Source organism: Phocoena sinus, chromosome 3 (assembly GCF_008692025.1).
Source record: "Phocoena sinus isolate mPhoSin1 chromosome 3, mPhoSin1.pri, whole genome shotgun sequence".
In the NCBI taxonomy this organism is placed as follows: Eukaryota; Metazoa; Chordata; class Mammalia; order Artiodactyla; family Phocoenidae; genus Phocoena; species Phocoena sinus.
In genome coordinates, this window is record NC_045765.1 from 8883096 (window position 1) to 8902574 (window position 19479).

General features: G+C 57.6%; 1 protein-coding gene across 3 annotated transcripts in view; it reads left to right on the forward strand.

Annotated features, from left to right (window-relative positions):
* The first annotated feature begins 582 nt into the window (after window positions 1-582).
* Window positions 583-19479, forward strand: part of RFX1 (regulatory factor X1) — a 32592-nt gene continuing 13695 nt past the window's right edge. The window contains exons 1-7 of one of the 3 annotated variants that reach the window (XM_032627096.1): window positions 586-1283; window positions 8033-8415; window positions 15346-15455; window positions 15693-15776; window positions 16686-16790; window positions 17732-17848; window positions 18963-19058. In XM_032627096.1, coding sequence (XP_032482987.1) covers window positions 8094-8415; window positions 15346-15455; window positions 15693-15776; window positions 16686-16790; window positions 17732-17848; window positions 18963-19058 — 834 coding nt within the window. In that variant the 5' untranslated portion in view covers window positions 586-1283; window positions 8033-8093. Of the gene's footprint in view, window positions 1284-8032; window positions 8416-15345; window positions 15456-15692; window positions 15777-16685; window positions 16791-17731; window positions 17849-18962; window positions 19059-19479 lie in introns of all 3 variants that reach the window. The other 2 variants (XM_032627097.1, XM_032627098.1) reach the window with 2 other exon arrangements.

Below are 19479 nucleotides of genomic sequence, written 5' to 3' on the forward strand. Positions count from 1 at the left end.
CTTGATGATTGAGGTTTTCCACCCAAGACGCTCACCGTAGTACAAGCCCCGCTTCTGTCTCTTCTCCTCCCCTAGAGAAACTGAGGCACGGAGGACTCGGGGTGGGAGTGGGGTAAGGATGGGGGAGCTGTGTGGGGTCGGTTGAGCAACCCGAGCTGCCCCGGGAGGGGCTGGACGGTGACCTTTGCTTATCGCCCGCGGAATAAGCAGCTAATTAAGTCTCCCTCGCCTGCGGGAGACCTTTCCCAGGTCGGCCCGCGCCTCCTGCAGGGCCGAGACAGCCGCGGTAGCCCCGGCAGCGGTGACCTTTCCGGGTCCAATGGGGCGGGGAGGCGGGAGAGAGCGGGATGGATTTAGGCGGAAATGGTGGCGGTGAGTATCGCGGCCCTGGGATCGAACCCCACCCGCCTCGGCTCCCCACGTTCATCCTACCACCGTAGGGTAATAGGGGAAGGGAGAGAGCGCCCGGTGACGTCATCGAACCCCGAGCCCGGCCTCCGCCGCCAACATCACAGACAAGCAGCGCAGCGTCACCGCATTCCTCCCGTGACGTCAGCGCGCAAGGCCAAGAACTGGCCCATAGGGGAAGGGAGAAGTCTGAAGGAAGGTCTTTACTTTCTCGCACTTCATATTTGGTAAGGCGTTTAAAGTACGCAGAAACGGACTACCACTCCCATCTGGCCTTGCGTGCTGCGCATGCGCACAACTTCCAGCGAGAGAGCGCGGCAAACCTTTGGGCTAGATTGACGTCCCTTTAGTCGAACCAAAAGGCAAGTTTTACGGCCGCAAACCAGTCCCGACCTTACAGGCCCCACCCCTTTATTCTTAGCCCGCAGCTTCCTTGAGGGAGTGACGGGCTCCTCTGCCTTTGAAGGCTTAGTTTCCCTTGATGGACATTCACACCGATGAATCAGAGCGTCGGGAAGTCGAGAGGATGTTGAAAGACGTGCCTTGGAGCCAATAGCTTAGCGGCAGGGCCTGGCGCCATCCAATCACTTTTCCCAGTGCCGCCAATCACCCTGGACCCCGCCCCCAACGCGTGACGTAAGTAGGGTGGGTAGCAACAGTTGCCCCGGTGAGGGAAACGGAGGCGCCATAGCCACGGTAGTCGTGGCGACCAAGCAACCCGGCAACGCGAGTCAACAACAACAACCGACCGGCCGACCCCCACCCCCACCCCCCCGGCCCGGCCCGGGGACCCCGGCACGTTCTGTCCCCCTCCCAACATCGCCTCCGAGACCTGTGGAAAGCCCTTCCGCGGACAGAAGTAGGGAGAAGCCGAGGTAACCCGTGCGGCCCCAGGGTGGCGGTCCAGGCCGGGGAGGACAGCGAGGCCCGGGCGGCGGGTGTCTCTGTAATCATAATCTTGGGGGAAGGGGCGGGCGGTCAAAATGGCGGCGGCGACTGTCGGGGCCGTGGGGGAGGGGGCTGGGGCCCGGCTGGGGCTACACCACCCGCCCCCGGGCCCCGCAGCCCGGCCCCCGCAAGGGGCGGGCGCTCGCAGGCAGACGGCGAGTGGAGGTAGGCCGGCCAGCCGGGGCGGGGGGCTTTTATATGTCGGGAGGCACAAGGGGGCGGGACTGGGAGGGCTGGGCCAATGGGAACGAGGGAGGGGCGAGGCGGGACCGAAGTGAGTGGGCGGGGCCAGGTCATAAGGTGTGGGCGGGACCGGCCGGTGCCCCGGGAACTGGGTGGGGCAGCTGCCCCCTAGGCGTTTCTGCTCGCGTAAGCGATGGAAGCCACCTGTGCCTTGTCACTTTAGAACCTGCCAGGACTCAAGTGTGTACCACATGTGAGGCCTCAGTTTTCTATCCTGTAAAGTGGGGAGAATCACTGCCATCGCCTCTTTTTTGCATTTCAGGGACTCCTAATTCCTTTCAGGAATTTCTCTAGGGTTCATTCTTGAACTTTTTACTCCTATCTACTTTTTCTGAATGTTTTTTATAGATTAACTGTTAGTCTTGATTTCAATATTGCTCCTAAATCTGCCTTCTCTCTGAGAAGAGATGAAGGTAGACAATTTAATGAAGCTGTGGGATAGGGGTATGGCTTTAGTCTGGACGATTTGGTTCGCAGAAAGCGAAGCCCATGGCAGAGAGGAGTGATCTTGGGTGACTGAGTTAGAAGAACAGAAACTTGATTGCTTCTATGTGGGCAGCTCTAAGATCTAAGATTTCGTCTTGTCCCTGGGCAGGGGGCTTGTTCCTGGAGATGGGACCATTCCTAGCTGTTCTGCCCATTCTGGTCTTCCTTTGAGGAAGGAAGTAAATGATGGAGTAAAGGGCGCCTGAGGAAGTTTCTGACGCTGCTTCTCTTGGCTAGACACATGTTTTTGTGTCAGTCAAGTTGGTGTCAACTGGGTCACATGTCACTGAGGAGGTACCAGCTTACAGAGCCACGTGGGCAGGGAGCTGGGACACCGAGATCAGAGGGAAGGGGAAGTGTTCCACATTTGTTAGAGGAGAATCTGAGTGACTGCTTTGCCGGGACAAGATCTGCCAGCTTGGGCAAGAATTTTTTTTTTTTTTTTTTTTTTTCAAACAGCAGCTGGGCCAAGTCCACTGTGCTTATTCTCCGTCTTGCTTTGGAGCTTGGCATCAGCAGAGCCGAGCGCATGCTGCAGCCGTTTTCTTTTCAAATCAATCAGTAAACTTCAGGGAGAAGGAACGTTTCAGGTTCTCCCAAAGCTTTCCCTCAAGAATTTGAGATAAGGCTTGGGAGTGTCACTTCTCCAGGGATTTTTCCCAGGTCAGGAAATAACCTGATCTGGGAAATATTTCTAAACTCTAGAAATAACCAAGTTGCCAGGTCATCGGTACCTGTTAGAAAGGCGAGCTCTGAGCAGAAAGTGATCTAGTCTTGTTAACTGCCCCTCCCCCTTCTTATATCTTATGCATTTGAAAGGCCCAAGCCCAGAGGGGTTCCTGAAGGGAACACTGGCTTTGGTCCCTTGTCCTTGAAACAATCAACTGCTTTCTAGCTGTATGCTCCTGGGCAAGTAACTTAACTTCTCTGGACCTTAGTTTCCTCCCATCTAAACTAGGGACAGTGATCATTGGTAATGATTTTAATCTCATATTACTATGCTGTGGATCCCATAAAAGAATACATGTTGAGCATCAAATACATAGTAATTGCTCAAACTATGTTGGCTGCTACTGTTATTATGATGGTTGTTGCTTCCTGCTCAGCCTTTGGAATTATACCATTCGCATTTATTTTTATCATTTTGAATCGGGTGACAGCCTAGTGGCTTTAAGGCTTGACTCACTTGCTGTGTGGGCCGATGACTGGGCTCCCGGGAAGCTGAGTGCTAGGACTCTAGTTTCTAGTGGGAAAGTGTCACTCTCCTAAGGCCCTTCTCCAGCTTTAGGAGGTAGCCAGAAAGAAAATTTTTCCCTGGGCCCAGGCTCAGACTCAACCTTCCGGGAGGCAGCTGGATGAGCTGGGGCTGTGGGTGTCATGGGAAAGGTGGGGACCTGGGAAGGGTGTCTCTGGAGCTAAGGGTCTCTCCCTCCCCTTCCTGCCACATGCCCCAGCATTTTGGGGCTGAAGACAGGGGATAGGCTAGGCAGGATCCACCCCCCTCCCCATCACCACCTACTAGGGACACGGCCTCCAGATAGCAACCACACAGTGCATAGTCTTCTGGCCTAAGGGGCCTGTTCTGGACCAGGAGACATCACCTGCCCCTGTAGCACAAGCTTGCTGCTGGCAGGAGGCAGTAACTTTTTCACAAGGTCTTACCAGTCGGCAGATTTGAACCGGCTTTTGACAGTCACTAGCAGTGTGTTCCCAGCATTGTGGACACTCATTTGACAGTAAAAGTTGAGCACCAGCTGTGTGCTTGTCAGTGTTTTAGTAGCTGGGGATAGAGTCATGGGCAAGGCAGGTCACATCTCCACCCCTGGGGAAAGCTTACCTTCCTGGTCGTGGAGGGAAGAGGAAAATAAACAGGATACAGGGCCAGGAAAAAAATAAAACAGGAGTATGTACTCCAGAGGGCTTGGAAGGGGGTTACTTGAGACCTGAGAAGGTGGCATATGAACTAGGACATGAGTGATAAGGAGCCAGCAGCTGGAGGCGAGGAGAGCATGCCAGTAGATGGAAGAGCTGGTGCAAAGGTCCTGAGGCAGGAGGAGGCCTGGAGCATTTGGGAAGCCACATTGTGGCTAGAACATTCAGAATGAGAAAGGGGAAAGGGCCAGATCCCACACGGCCCTATGGGTCATGGGGAGGGCTCTGGATTTTATTTTCTGTGATCGGGTGCCTTAGAGCCTTCTCAATAGAGAAGTGACACGATAGGGTTTGTGTTTTCAAAGGATCTTATAGACTATACAGGCAAGAGTAAAGCCAGGAGCCAGTGATGAGAGGGTCCAGGCAAGAGATGATGGTAGCCCAGACTAGCATGGTATTGATAACGATGGAGGGAAATGCCCAGCCTTAGGATCTGTTTTGGAGGAATTATTGACAAGTCTTAAAAACTAAGTGGCTAGGGAATTCCCTGGCAGTCTAGTGGTGAGGACTCCATGCTTTCACTGCTGGGGCCCAGGTTTAACCCCTGGTTGGGGAACTAAGATCCTACAAGCTACATGGTGTAGCCAAAACAAAAAACAAAAAAACTGGATATAGAGGATGAAGGAAACACACATTATTATATTTAATTTCCCCATTCCCCCAAAAGTTCATTTTTGAAGCCAGTCTACAAGTGAGGGAAGTGAGGTTTTCTTTCCATTTCCTTGGGAGGGCCTTGTCCAAGATGTAAACCATTCAGTTAAGTATCTGGCATCTAAAACAGTTGGCAAACTACAGCCTTCACCTGTTTTATATGGCCTGTGAGCTAAGACTGATTTTTACATTTTTAAGACTGATATTTTGTGACATGATTAATATATCATGATATGTGAAAATTATGAAAATTCAAATCTAAGTATCTAGAAATAAACTTTTATTGGCACACAGCCACACTTGCTTGTTTACATATTGTCCATGGCTACTTTAATACTCCAGAGGCAAAGTTGAGTCATTGCAATAGGCTGTCTGCCTTCAAAGCCAAAAATGTTGACTGCACAGAAATTTGCCAGCTCCTGACCTAAAGAATTGATTCAAACATTCTCCAAAAACAGGTGTTGGCTTTGAAGATAGGTGCAGCCATTGGTGCTTTTTTTTGGCAGTTTCGTTGCTAAGGAACAGATCTGCTGAGTCATGCTCAGATAGACCGGGAATGCCTCATCCTGTATAAATATTTGTGACTTATTCCTCTCTAGGGGACACCCTACAGAACTCTGCTTAACCTAGTCTTCCACAAATGGCAAAAAAATGGGGGTTCCCTGGTGAAATAGTTATGGGAAATATGTCATTCTGTGTCATTCTTCCTGGAGACTAACAATGACAGTGCTGAGAAGGTCTCCCAACAGAGAAGTTGGTTTAACTGTTTTATCCATCTCCTCTTTCCCCCGCTTTTTTTTTTTATGGTACGCAGGCCTCTTACTGCTGTGGCCTCTCCCGTTGCGGAGCACAAGCTCCGGACGCACAGGCTCAGCGGCCATGGCTCACGGGCGCAGCCGCTCTGCGGCATGTGGGATCTTCCCGGACCGGGGCATGAACCCGTGTCCCCTGCATCGGCAGGCGGACTCTCAACCACTGTGCCACCAGGGAAGCCCCTCTTCCCCTTTTTGAGCTCAGCCTTTCAGTTGTCTCATCGCCACCTCCCCCTGCCCCTGAGGGGAAGGGAGGAGTCCTGCAGGGTTGGCACCTCGAGGAGGAGAAAGCACCAGCAAGTGTGGAGCTTTTAAAGCCCTTTTGTGGTGGGAGGGGCCCCTAGGGGCCAGCTCTCTTAGGGTTGGGAAGGTCCAAGCCAGGGTTTCTCAGTGCCCCCAGAACCACCTGCCTCTGAATCATCCAGGGGACTAGCTCAAACAGCAAACTCCAGGGTCATCCCAGACTCTGGCAGTGGGGCCTAGGAACCTGCATTTAACTAACTCCCCAGGTGAGGCTGATGAACACCAGAGTCAGAGTCCCCCTTGGCACCTCTTTCCAAGAGCTTGAGGACTGTGTCTCTCTCCCCCTACCAGCCCGAACTGGCATGGATGTTTGTTGAATGAATAATAATAATAGCAACTTCCATTTCTCAGTGCTTATTGGGTGCTGGGCTGATCACATTGGATCTTTACAACAGCCTTATGAAACAGGTGTTCTCATCATCCCCAGGTGACAGATGGGAAAACTGAGGCCGGGAGGAAAGTCAGCTACACGTTTATGAATTAAGAGACAGGCCAGGGTTCATGTGGAGGTGGGTCTGACACTGGGCAGACAGGTGCTGATCAGCTGCAGTGACTTGAGCACCTGATCTGGGCCAGAGTTTGGACCCAGTAGTATGAGACCTGAGGAGGTGGGCCTCTCTAATGCTGGCAGAAAAGAGTTTGGGAAGGGCAGGGGCTGGGGGAAGATGTCTTCTCTGTGTGCATGGCAGGCAGTAGCCTCTTCCGTCTCCCGGTGGGCAAGCTCCCCCTGCTGCCTGAGTCCCTGGCAGGCCACCCTTCCGTCCTGCCCAGTGGGAAAGCCCAGAACAGCGCCCCTGGACCTGAACCAGGGCCCATTCCCCCTTGGCAAGAGAAACCATGTGCCTCACCCAGCTCCTGGGAGAGGGACCACAACCTTTTAGCAGCCACAAAAGCTGCCTCTGCCTGGTCAGGTGGGCCCCATTCTGAGGTCAGCGGGGGCTGCTGGGCCTGCCCTGTGGCCAGGACCTGTTCCCAGCCCAGCTGCCCCTGGTCCTAGAAGGCCACTTTCCTTGAGGAGCTCACATCTGATGTCACCACCCGTAGCTGCCCTCACTTTTGTGGCATCAAGCAGCTCAGGAGGCTTTTTGGACTCAAACAGTATCCCTGTGTCTGGCACCCCACTGGGAATGATACTCAGCCAAGGATCCAAGCCCAGATGGCAGGCAATTAGGGAACTGGCACAGGTTGGCCAGGAGATAGCTTTCCCCATGACTTTCCTTTCTGGCAATTAGCCAGCTAGTCAAGTGCTTAGAATGCCCAGGGTTCAGACGCAGTCCTGCCACTTCCCTGCTGTGTGGCCTGGGGCAATCTCAACCTCTCTGAGCCTCAGCTCCTCCTCTGGCAGAAGGAACCCAAATTCAGATGTGATGGTTGCAAAGTCTTAAATTAAGGAACGTAGGGGGACTTCCCTGGTGGCGCAGTGGTTAAGAATCTGCCTGCCGGTGCAGGGGACACAGGTTCGAGCCCTGGTCCAGGAAGATCTCATATGCCGCGGAGCAACTAAGCCCGTGCGCCACAAGTACTGAGCCCGCGTGCCGCAACTAATGAAGCCAGCGTGCCTAGAGCCCATGCTCCACCACAATGAGAAGCCCGGGCACCGCTCGCCGCAACTAGAGAAAGCCCATGCGCAGCAACGAAGACCCAATGCAGCCAAAAATAAATTAATTAATTAAAGAAAAAAGAAAACCACAAGCTTAAAAAAACAAAAAGTCATGTAGGGACTTCCCTGGCGTGGCGGTCCAGTGGTTAAGACTCCACACTTCCACTACACGGGGCACGGATTCAACCCCTGGTCAGGGCACTAAGATCCCACGAGCCACGTGGCGCGGCCAAAAAACAAAAATTAAAATTGAGTAATGTAAGGAAAGCACTCAGCACGGTGCCCAGCCTGCAGGAGCCCTCAGGAGAACTGTATTATTTGTTTTTGGGTGAGAGCGGGAGCTCTCCCAGCACAGGGGTCCCCCAGGCGCTGGGGTCTAGGAAGGAAGAAGGCAGGAATCCTGGGCAGGGATGAGTGGAAGAGGTGCAGACCAGCTCCAGTCCATACTTAGTTGCCCTGCAGTGATGGATTTGTTATATCTTGCCACCAGCCTCAGGATTTAATTAAGTTACTGATGAACTCAAATGTGTCTCTAGGGAGCCAGGAGCTGTCCCTGGTTTCCTCTGCCTGTAGATTAATTCTTGTTTTTCCTTCTTGTTTTTTCCTCCTCTTCTCCCCCGCCCCGCCCCACCCCACCTTTCTTCCCAAGCAAGCAAAAAGAAAAAAAAAAAAGAAAAGCCTTATTTATTATCATTTTCCCCACTGTTGGCATGGCAACACAGGCGTACGTTACTGAGCTACAGGCAGCCCCGCAACCATCCCAGCCGCCACAGGCCCCTCCACAAGCCCAGCCCCAGCCACCGCCACCACCAGCCTCAGCAGCACCCCAGCCCCCCCAGCCCCCCGCCACCACCGCCACCCCCCAGCCCCAGTATGTCACCGAGCTGCAGAGTCCGCAGCCTCAGGCACAGCCACCGGGCGGCCAGAAGCAGTACGTGACAGAGCTCCCGGCCACCCCCACGCCCTCGCAGCCGGCCGGCACACCCGCCCCGTCCCCGGCATCCCAGCAGTACATCGTGGTCACCGTCTCCGGTAAGTGGACACGTGCTCAGAGCGAGGGCACTCGGTGAACAACCCCAAAGGGAGTTTTGGGGAGCCTAGCATCCTGGATGTGGGGGCACCCTGGCGCCCTCCCATTGTCACTTATTATGCCTGTTACCAGGAGGGCAGCTTTTAAACTCTCTGGGGTTCCCAGGTGGGATCTGGGGGGTACCTCTGGGGAAGGAGTAGTCAGACCAAGCAGGGAGGCCTCTGTGCCCCCAAACTCCTCCCCACTGGGGCAGCTCTTAGAGCTGTTTCTGTCTCTATCCTCAAGTAAGGTGTCACTTGAAGAAAGGATTGGGCAGTGGAGTTAATTTGCAAACGCCTGCTGGAGATGGAGGGTGCACACACAGCCATCATCCGTAAAGGGATCATAACAGCTTCGAGCGCTCAGGGGCTGCGTGTGAGGTGCTCCCTGTGTCAGTTCAGGGAGGTCCGCTGGGAGGCCTGGAGGGACCACTTCCCCTCCCCTCCCATTTCATTTTTGGCAAGACTCAGGCCAAGCGGGGCTCTTGGCTGGGCGAGTTCGTGAGCATGTGATGTGGCCAAGGGCTCCTGTTTGTCACTGTGGCCGCCCCTTGAGGCTGTGGAGCAAATGACCAGGAAGCTTGGGTCATGGCACCCATGGTTCCTGCCTAGAGCATCTTCCCCATGCCCGCTTATTCTAGAATGGGGATGGGCTGAGCAGAGGGAAGTGGGAGCACAGGGTCACGACAGGCAGTCTCCCCCCTAAGGGAGAATGTGGAGCTCCGAACAGGGCTCGGCGTCATTAGTGGTTTCTGATGTGCTCTGTGTAGAGGGGAGGATGCAGCGAAACCTCATGTTGAGGCTGGCCCTGGTCCTCCCAGAGTGGAAAAGGAAGTGGTGGGCATCCTAAGGGCATCCTGGGAGGCTGCGGAAGGAGCAGGTCAAGACTGCGTTTAGGACCATAGGACAATAAAGGGTCAAAATTTGTGGCAGTTGACATGGCCCCATAGGACCAGGACAGAAGCAGCTGGGCCCCGGCAGCATCCTGGAGGCTCCTGGCTGTGTCGGGGTCCCCAGGGAGGGCCAGGGGGTGGGGCACGCAGGGGCTCAGGACAGTGACTCTTTAACACACAGACTGGTGTGGAGGGATGGTACGCAAGAGTCAGCTGAGTGCAGAGTGAGGCCAGGCCAAGGACGTGGCCAGGGTCACCGGGCCACAGATCTCCAGGGGGCTCTCGGTGCTGCACAGGGATCCTGCTACATTTCCTAGCCAGCATACCCCTCACTGTCCGAGAAACCCACTCCCGCATCTCTCACCTCTGTCACCTCCCTCTCACTGTGTGCTTTTGACCCCTGACCCTGCTGCTGACCTCTCTGGGGACAAGGCATCATCACATGACAAGAAGGACCCCTTCTCCCACCCAGCCGGCCTCCCAGCACCCGGGGTCCATCTGCACCCACCAGCTCTGCTTTCTGGCTTCTGGAAGGGTGAATCGGCCCCCTGCCTGTTCCAGGCTGCCCCCTCCAAGACTTGCTTCTGCCATCCTGGCCTCCTCACTGGGTTCCTCTCTTGCTGATCTTCTCCACCTGCTTGAAAAGATGCAACAGCTCCCATTTTAACCGGGCCTCCCAGGCCCTGCACCCCCTTCAGCTGCTGCCCGATTCTCTTCCCTTTAAGTTCGAATTCCTCAAAGGATTCATGCTCCCTTCCTTAGTCTCTTCTCCCTCACCTCAGCCACTTGCACCTTCCCTCGCCATAGTCCTAGTCAGGGTCACCCATGGCCCCTGCCTTGTCGATCCACTGGTCACTCTCTGTTCTTCTCTTCCTTAGCCTCTGGGCAGCGCCTGACACACTGGTCCCCCTCCTCCCAGAGCTGCCCTCCTGCCCTGGTCTCTGCCCACCTCCCTCCTTCCTCCTCATCTCCCTGACTTTGTCAGCAATGACCTCATCAGGTCTGAGGTCTCCTCTCTGCTCCAGTGATTCTCCCTTCATGGTGGCCTTGTCCAGTGCCTCAGCTTGCGATGCCACCTCTTATGCTGACAGTGCCACGTTGAGGTCTGCATTCTGGGCTTCAGCCCTGAGCCCTAGCTACCTGGGAGCCATCAAAGGGACCTCTCAAACCAGCATGGCCAAATAGAAGTCTGGATTTGTTTCCTTCTTCAAATCTGGCCTCCATTGAGACTTCCTTGTCCTAGTAAATATCACCCCCAGGTCTGGGTCAGCCTTGATTCCTGTCTTACCCATCCTTTTTTATTTTTTTTCTCTGGCTGTACCGTGCGGCACGTGGGATCTTAGTTCCCTGACCGGGGATCAAAACCTTGCCCCTGAAGTGGGAGCGCAGGGTCTTAACCACTGGACCGCCAAGGAAGTCCCCTGTCTCACCCACCCTTGAGCAAGCAAGATCTCTTGGCTCCACCTCCTAAATGCAGCCAGAACCCACCACCTCTCCCACCTCCACGGCCCCCTACCCTGGTCCAGCCTCTGATCATACCCTTCACAGTCCTCCCCCCACAGCAACCAGAGGGAGCCTCTTGCCAGCTCTTGATTAGGTTCCATCATGTCCCAGCTCAACCCAGATGATTCCACGGCAGGTGGCCCTGGGAGCACTCTCTGAGAAACCTTGGCCTGGCCTTTCTTGGCCCTAGGAGATCTGGCCCCCTGTGGCTCACAGGAAGGGGCTTAAAAAGCTCCACACTCCCTGTGCCCATGCTGACAAGTGTCCAACCTCCTGACTCTGGCCTTCAAGGCCTGCTGGCCACCCAGCCCTACCTGGTACTAACCTGCCCCCTAGCATACCTGCTTCAGCCCCACTGGTCTTCCTGTGGCTCCTCAAACCTTCCAGGCTTAGTTCGTCTCTGGGCCTTTGTACTCACGTTGCCCTCTGCTGGGAGCACTCCCATCCCAGACCTTCTGGTGGTTCATCCCTCGCGAATGCTGGCCTGACCCAGCTCAGTCCTCATACCCCATTAGCCCCTGGGCAGCCAAGAGCAGGTAGGAGGGCTTGTCTGTCACTGCTGGAGGACTTTTCGTAGCCTACAGGGCATCTTATTGGCCCTGAACCTCCTGAATGCTGGCTTTTGCTGCTTCAGGTGTCCAAGGTCCCCAGAACAAGGGTCTGGAATGGATGCACATCTCCAGGCCCCAGAACACCCCAAGTCCCAGCCTACCTCCTCCCTTCCCCTTGTCTTCTCCAGCTCCTCCCAGCGCTCCCCCAGGGAGTCCCTGGTGCTTACAGGTCAAAGCCTTTGTTTCCCTCCTCCCCTGGTCCCCCCATCTTGCTGTGGGGCACTCAGTGTGGACGGGTTGCAGTGTTGGCGTGAATGGCTGTTGGCGTGAATCTTAACCTCCCTTCTTTGGTCAGGCAGTGGCTTAATTGTCTTCCACAGTGGTCCTGGGGAATTTCATTTCCCTTCTGCTCCCAGTTCTGCCAGGAGCAAGCCTGTCCCCGGAAGGCTTACTGGGCAATGCTTCCTTGATTTGTTCTAAGAGGAGGTTGGGTTGCGCCCTGTCACTGAACTCGTGCTGCTCCGTTCACCCCTCCCCCATCCCCTTGCCGTGATTTCCTAGGGTTCCTCCATAACCCTCTCCCAGTTTTAGTGTCCCTTTTATCTAAGGGTGGCCCTTGGGCCATGTGAGCCAGTCCTAGGGGTGGAGGTGGGGGTGTAACTGACACCAGCAAAGGCTGCAGCAAGGTGCCTGGGGTTCCTCCAGAGCCAGAAGCAATCTGAGCTGAGCAAGGGCCCAGGGAGTGGCAGGGAGGAGGCGGGGAGGGGCCCTGGACCCAGACCTGGAGCCTAGGCTGGAAGCCAGCTAGGAGCAGCACCAGAAGCGGCTCAACTAACCCGAGCCTTGCAAGCTCTGCCCTAAGGTGACTTTGCAGGTGACGGGAAGGAAGCTCAACTTTCCCGGCTTAGGAGCAATCCTCTAGATCCATAAATCCCTGTCCTCAGAGGCAACCAGACTCTCACCCAAAACCCGGGTGGAAGGGTCCCGCCAGCTGTCCCTAGGAAAGCGAAAGTGAGCCTGTGGAAGGGGATAGGGCTGGGCTGAAGGAGGGACCATGTCCAGCCTCTCTTCCCTGCTTCTGACCTGGAGTCCTTGGGAGTCCAACAAGACTTGTGTCCAGGAGAGGGACATGGAGGGTGTTTGTCAGTGTCCCCAAGCATAGATGGGGAAACCGAGGTCAGGGCAGACAAGGGACTTAGGACGCTGGGGGCAGCAGGAGTCCACAGGCCCCCGCAAAGAACCTTTGACTGAAATCATCGGCAGGACGGGAGCAAAGGATCAGGAGGGAGAGGGCCCTGACTGCCCCATCTGTTGTCCGTGGTGAACTGGGTCCCAGCTTGGAGTCGAGCCTCAGGTTTCCCTCCGTCTTCCCCTAAGTAGCTCGTGACATTTGAGGCCTGAGTAGGTCTCAGTGAGGAAGTGCAAGGCCCAGGGAGGAAGAGACACTCATCAGGTTAAGGGACAGGAAATCAGCTGCCACTTCCTGACTGGAGACTTGAGACAGCAGGGCCCTCTCTGGTCTGGTGCACATGCCCAGAATGGAGTTTGCACGCACGCGCACACACACACGCACACACACACACACACACACACACACACACACACTCAGAGCCAGGGCTAGACACAATGGTAGGGAGCCTGCCCTGGCTACAGGCAGACAGGGGCTCACACATCGGAAGCCCCTTGTCCAAAGAGTAGACTCTGGAACCTCACCTGCCCGGCATGCCCTCCTGGCCTGGCAAAGATGGGGATTCTGGCCTTGAGGGCTACCCCAGAGGCAGGAGATGGGCAACAACACTGGTTCCCAGGGCTTCCCTGTCCCAGGCAGATGCTTGATCTCAGCAAGTCCCCAGGCCTCCAACTGCTCAGGGTCCCGCTTAAGGATCAGCCTTGGCATTTTCATCAGGGCACCGGGGCCTAGGAGGTGGCTGGGGCCAGCCCCCCATTCGCTGCCCACCCTGAGCCAGGCCAAACCTGCCACGGGCCTCCTCTGTCAGGCACTATCCCTTGGGCTGTGCCTGGCTTCCTGTGCCTCATGGACACCCAGGTGTGCCGGGCCCCTCACATGACTTGGGGCTTTCTCGGGTTCCTCCCAGCGGGCCAGCTCAGGGAGGGCCTCCTCCTTTACCATTCAGGGAAGCCTAAGTACAATAGATGCGAGGGACAATTCCAGCAAAACATAGGAATCGGTGCCCCCGGAACTGGTTGCAGAGGCAGCTGGCCAAGCAGGCCTGTGGTTACTGTCCGCCCCACATCTGGCTACCACTCCCCCACACCCAGCATACATACATTCATGTGCTCTGCCCCAGACTTGGCCCCTGAGGTCCTTGCTTCTACCTAGGGTGATCTTTCTGTCCTGGCCAGGCCCTTCTCCATGTCTCCCCACAGCAGCTGAGGCCCAGCTCCCTGCTTTGGAGAATGAGCCCCAAAGGGATGCTCTGGACCTTGTGGTGTCCCCATAGGCCCCTGGCTCACTGTCCTCTGGTACCCACAGGCCTGAGTCTGCACACCACTGCCTTTGGGCCCTCAGCCTGGGCCTGACCGTTGACTCTGGGTTCCACGCATGGTGTGACATTCATGTGGGCACAGACACGAGCCTGTGTTCTGGTCTGCCAGTTCCCGGCTGGACGACCTCGGACAAGTTACTTCCCCTCTTCTGGTCTCTGTTGCCCTCTCTAAAAACAGAGGTAATAAAAGTTCTTTCCATTTCCAGCTGCCCAGGAAGATGCTACTGCAGTGCCTGGGGCACCGGAAGTGCTCTAGTTACTTTTATTATTCCTTGCCCACTGCCCTCCACTCCCACCAGAGGGCTCCCAGGGCATGGGACTGGGACCTTGGCTCCTTCTGGCAGCACATTGGAGGAAGGGCAGGTGCATGTGTGCCCCCAGCCCTACCCCACAACTGAAACTGCTGGGAGCAGCCAGGCGACACAGAGGGGGTGGGGTGGATTGTGTCCCAGCTGGGGTGAGGGTCTCCCAACCAGCGCCTCTCAGGGACACTCGTGCTCCACGCCCCTCCCTCCCCCCCAGCTCCCGTGTTAATCACTTAGCGAGATGTGCATGAAACTCGACCCGTGCCTTCCTGATAGCATCTCTGGGTACCAGCCTCCCTCCTGACCCCACAGAGTGGCCCCAGCCCCACGAAGGCCCCACGAAGGCTCTGCCCACTGGGAGGGAAGTGTGTTTATCCCAAGAGGACAGCCAGGAACTCTGCATCCACTGGGGGGATTAGCTCCCCAAGGTTGCAGGTATAAAGCCGCCCGCACAGCCTGCTGTGCCCGAAGAGGTGGGCGAAGAGTGCTGGGCAGGCTCCCCGGGCGGTGGGGCAGGTGGGCGCCATGTTCTATGATTGCCTCTTCTTGGCTGCCTGTCAGCGTGAGTACCCGCCCGCCCGGCTCCAAGCCCTCTGGCCCCCTACACCCCAGTGAGGACTGGGAAGCAGGGACGGTGGAGAGGGAGGGGGTGTTTGGCCGCAGGCCTGTGAGACCTTCTGGGGCGACTTCTCTGACCAGCTTCCATCCCTGGGAAGCCAGGGGTCATTTCAAGGAAGGTGGCCCCGACGCCTTGCAAGGCTGTGGGACCTGCGGGGGGGCGGGGGGCGGGGTCAGTCACGGTCCACAGTCCTGCCTGTTGGGCAGAGGCGTCCATCCCTCCAAGCCTCCGCTGCATCATGGCTTCTCAGTCACCGCTTCTGGTCTGACTTCGGGACAGTGAGGGTAGGGGTGAGGAGGGAGGCTGCTTCTGGGTGTTAAGGATTATAGGCCCTTGGGGCCCCCAGCCCACCCCAATGGGCAGTGCTGGGGCTGACCAGGGGCCAGGCAGGGTTCTTGGAGAGCCTAGCCCCATCCAGAGCTAGCTTCAGGCTGCACTGTCGCATCCCAGCGGGCTCAGGCTCAGGGTGGGGGCAGTGGCAGCAGGCGGAGCTGACCTGGTGACCTTTCCCTACAGAAGGTGCCATGCGGGCCAGCGAGACTGTGTCAGAGGCCAGCCCGGGCTCCACGGCCAGCCAGACTGGAGTCCCCACTCAGGTGGTGCAGCAGGTGCAGGGCACCCAGCAGGTAGGACACACACCCCTCCCCCAGGGGTGTGTAGAGAGGGCACCTGAGGGGGGCAGCGAGGCTGTGGCCGTGGGTACCTTGCTTCCCCCCTGGTCCTGCTGCCCGAACCATCTGCTCACCTGTTCTTATCAAGATGTTCACTGCTGCCGCCCCAGCAAATCCCCCCACCTCCCTGCTCCGGGCCGGGCCTCCCTGGGGAAGCCAGCGTGGCTCAGGTCCCTCCTCCTTCCCCCGCAGCGGCTGCTGGTCCAGACGAGTGTGCAGACCAAGCCGGGCCACGTGTCACCCCTCCAGCTCACCAACATCCCGGTGCCCCAACAGGTAAGCGCCCCGCATCCAGCCCCCACCCTCAGAGCCTCCCCAGGGTGCAGAACCCACCCCTGTGGCCTGTTCTTATCTACCCTCACCAGCATCAAGGCTATGGGGCCTATCCAGGGGCAGCCCTACCTGCTGCCCCCAGCCGGTGAGGCCGTGTCAGTCAGGGCCCATTGGGGAAGGAAGAGCTGCAGGAGTCATCTTAACAGAGACCTGAGGATTGACAGTAAGGAACGTGGCTGGTGGGTCCAGCCCCAGTGTCCCAAAGCAGAGAAGCCAAAGCCGGTTAGGAACCAAGAACCCATAGCCAGCACAGGGGCGTGAGTGCATGGTGGTCTGTCGCCTGGAAGGCTACACACCGGGTGCTGGCATCCAGCGTGGACCGGGACAAAGTCCTGTCAGGTTTCAAGGGTGAGAGCACATTTCCTGTGCCCTGTGGAGCCAGGCTCCCTGGACACAAACTCCAGCTCTGCTGCACATGGGCTCCAGGATCTCGGGCAAGTACTTTCACTGTCCTAAACCTCTGTGAAGTGGGGGAGTGACTGCAGCATCAGGACTGTCAGGGCGATTCTGTGAGCTAGCAGGCACGCAGCACTAGAACGGCGCCTGGCACAACACAGGTGCTCATTTAAAACACACAGGCCGGGGCTTCCCTGGTGGCGCAGTGGTTGAGAGTCTGCCTGCCGGTGCAGGGGACGCGGGTTCGTGCCCCGGTCCCGGGAAGATCCCACATGCCGCGGAGCGGCTGGGCCCGTGAGCCATGGCCGCTGAGCCTGCGCGTCCGGATCCTGTGCTCCGCAACGGGAGAGGCCACAGCAGTGAGAGGCCCGCGTACCGCAAAAAAAAAAAACAACAACGAAAAAACAAAAAAAAACCCAGGCCGTTGTCAGTGAACTGTGGTCCTTCTGGCTCCAGGCTCTCCCCACACAGCGTCTGGTGGTGCAGACCACAGTCCCGGGCGGCAAGAGTGGCCAGGTCTCCCTGACGGTGCATGGCACGCAGCAGGTGCACTCACCTGAGGTAGGTGGCGGCCCCTTTGGCCACCCTCCCCACGCCTCTCCCCAGAGGAGTCAGGACTCACTCCTCCCAAGTCCTTGTTGACCCTGGCTGGGGTGGCTCGGCCGCCAGATCCTACCCCGTGCTGGCTCTGAGCTGAGCCCGGCTCCAGGAGGAGGAGGCAGCTTCTCCCCTGGGTCGAGATGGGCCTTGAAGCTCCAGCTCAGGGCACTGCATCCCAGGAGGCAAAGTGGGCCCCTCTTCCCTTGACAGGGTGGGTAGAGGTTCCTCCTCTGACCACAGGATGGAATCCAGGGACCCCAGAACACCAGTGAGGGTGTGGAGGCAGGCGAGCCGTGGGTGGCCGGGAGCATGGGTGTCAGCAATCAGAGCTCCAGGTCAGATCCCTGGCTCAGCCATTCAGTCCTGGGGACTCTGGGCAGGCCCTCAGAGCCTACTGAGCCCCGAGTTAGAAATGTGTGAAACAGTTAGTGATACGCACTGTGACACAGCACGGCCCAGAGCTGTCGGGCTCTGCAGCCAGCCCACCTGGGGTCAGCACCTGGTGCCACCGCTCACAACCGTGTGGCCCTGCACACGTCCCTTCCCATCTGTGCGTCAGCAAATCATCTGGAAAGTAGGGGTGCCCTCACCTATCCTCTCTCACTTCAGGGCTGCAGCCCATCTGATGATGGAGGCAGCAGGTGGCCCATGAGCTGAGGCTCGAGTCCCAGCCCTCTTCGCTGGGGAAGATGGGTCTGAACTCTGAGCCTTGCATCTGGGATGACTGGGGCTGTGGTGGGGACCAGGCATTTGGATGCAGAGGATGGTTACCAGCTTAGGTGGTTGGCTACGTCCCCTCTGGCTGCTGCCCTCTCCTAATAGCTCTCTGGACAGCCCTTTTGAGCAGGGTTTTGTCAGGCCCCGGCTGCTCCACACACACACCGTGTCTCCTTCCATTGCAGCGGTCGCCAGTGCAGGCCAATAGCTCCTCCAGCAAGACGGCTGGGGCCCCCACGGGCACAGTGCCTCAGCAGCTGCAAGTCCACGGCGTCCAGCAGAGTGTCCCCGTCACCCAAGAGGTGCCAGGCAAAGGCGGGCAGTGGCAGGGGCGAGGGTGCTGGCCAGGCGGCCTCTGCATCCTCCTTCAGTTGTCAGTGGGAGTTGCAGTGGGGAAGGCCTGTGAGAGACCAGCAGATGGGGGTCCAGCCCCAGCCTGCCACCTAGGCCTTTGGCAAGCACCTCTGCTTCTCTCCAGACTCCACGTTCTCACCTAAATAACGGCTCCTCCCTGAGGGCCTGGGAGCAGGGCGGTTGGGGCCGCCGTGAGGATGAAGTGCGTCCTCGTGGAAAGCACCTGACACCGAGCAGGCACTGGAAACAGCTTCGAGAAACAGCCTTGGCCTCTCTGGGCCCATTTGCCTGGAGGAAACCCCAAGGCCAAGTCCTGGCTCGCCCCTAGGGGGCTCAGCGAGAGGCCTCAGCCTCCAAAACCATGCCCAGTCTTCTGGAGGAGGCCTCGCTCTGAGCTGCCCGCCCCGGCAGCCAGAGCAGGTTAAGAGGCAAGGGCTGTCTGCCATCTGGTCGTTACCACTCAGGTTGGGAGGTTCCCAATCCCCTGGAGAACCAGATGAAAACCATAGACCCCTTCCCTGGAGGAGAGCAGAAACCCCACCCTGAAGGATTCACAGATATTCTCCTGCCTGGCACCAGAGCCCCTCTGAACCTCTAGGCCTGGGTTCAAGTCCTGGCCCCATCACTCAGCAGCTTCCCGCCTCCCAGCCTCTGTCCCTCACTCTGTGCCCTGAGGGTAATGCCGCATCCCCTCCATAGCATGGAAGTAAGGACAGCCAGTATCATTGGCGTGCGGGATAACCCATGTAGGGAGTGGGGGTAGAGCGCAGGGAACCCCTCAGTCAGTCCCAAGTTCAACTCAGTGCTACTTCCCATCAGCCTCACCTTGTTGAGCCTGGGTTGCACACCTGTAACATGGCGCCCAGAGGCAACCTGATAATGAACCTGGAAGGCACTAGGTGCAGGGCCAGCAGTGAAAAGCCGGAGAACGGTGGCGTCTTTCCTTGTGGGGCTGCTGTGAGGCTTACATGAGTTCACGTGGGCAGGGGGTGGTGCTTAGGGGCAGGTGGGCAGCCATCATCGCCATCGTTACCGTAGTCTGACTTGCCTTTCCTTCCCCAGAGGTCCGTGGTCCAGGCCACTCCACAAGTGCCCAAAGCTGGCCCCGTGCAGCAGCTCACAGTGCAAGGGCTCCAGCCGGTCCACGTGGCTCAAGAGGTGTGTGTCTCCCCCACCTACCTCTGGGCAAACTGGGGCTAGGCCTGGGTTGAGCTGGGGAGGGGTGCAGGCCCCTCAGGCCGCAGGGAGGGAGTGGAGCTCCCCTGGGGGGATGTGGGTGGGTAGGTGGGGAGGCAGCTGGAGCCTTCAGAACCCCAGCCCCATCCTGGGCGCTCCACCTCTGGCCCTCGGCTGCGGACGCGGTCCTGGAGCCTTACTCTTTCCGGGCACCTGGCAGTTTAAGGCCCAGGTTTTGCTGAGAGAGATCTCGGTTCTCCCTTCCCTCACACGGGGTGGGGATCTTCTGGTCGGGTTGCTGAGTGAGCTCAGCAGCCTCGTGGGCGGTGGAGGCCTGGAGCCCCACCCGCGGCCGCCCCCGGTGACCCCCCAGTGTCTCTGTTTGTCCTCCAGAGCTCAGGCA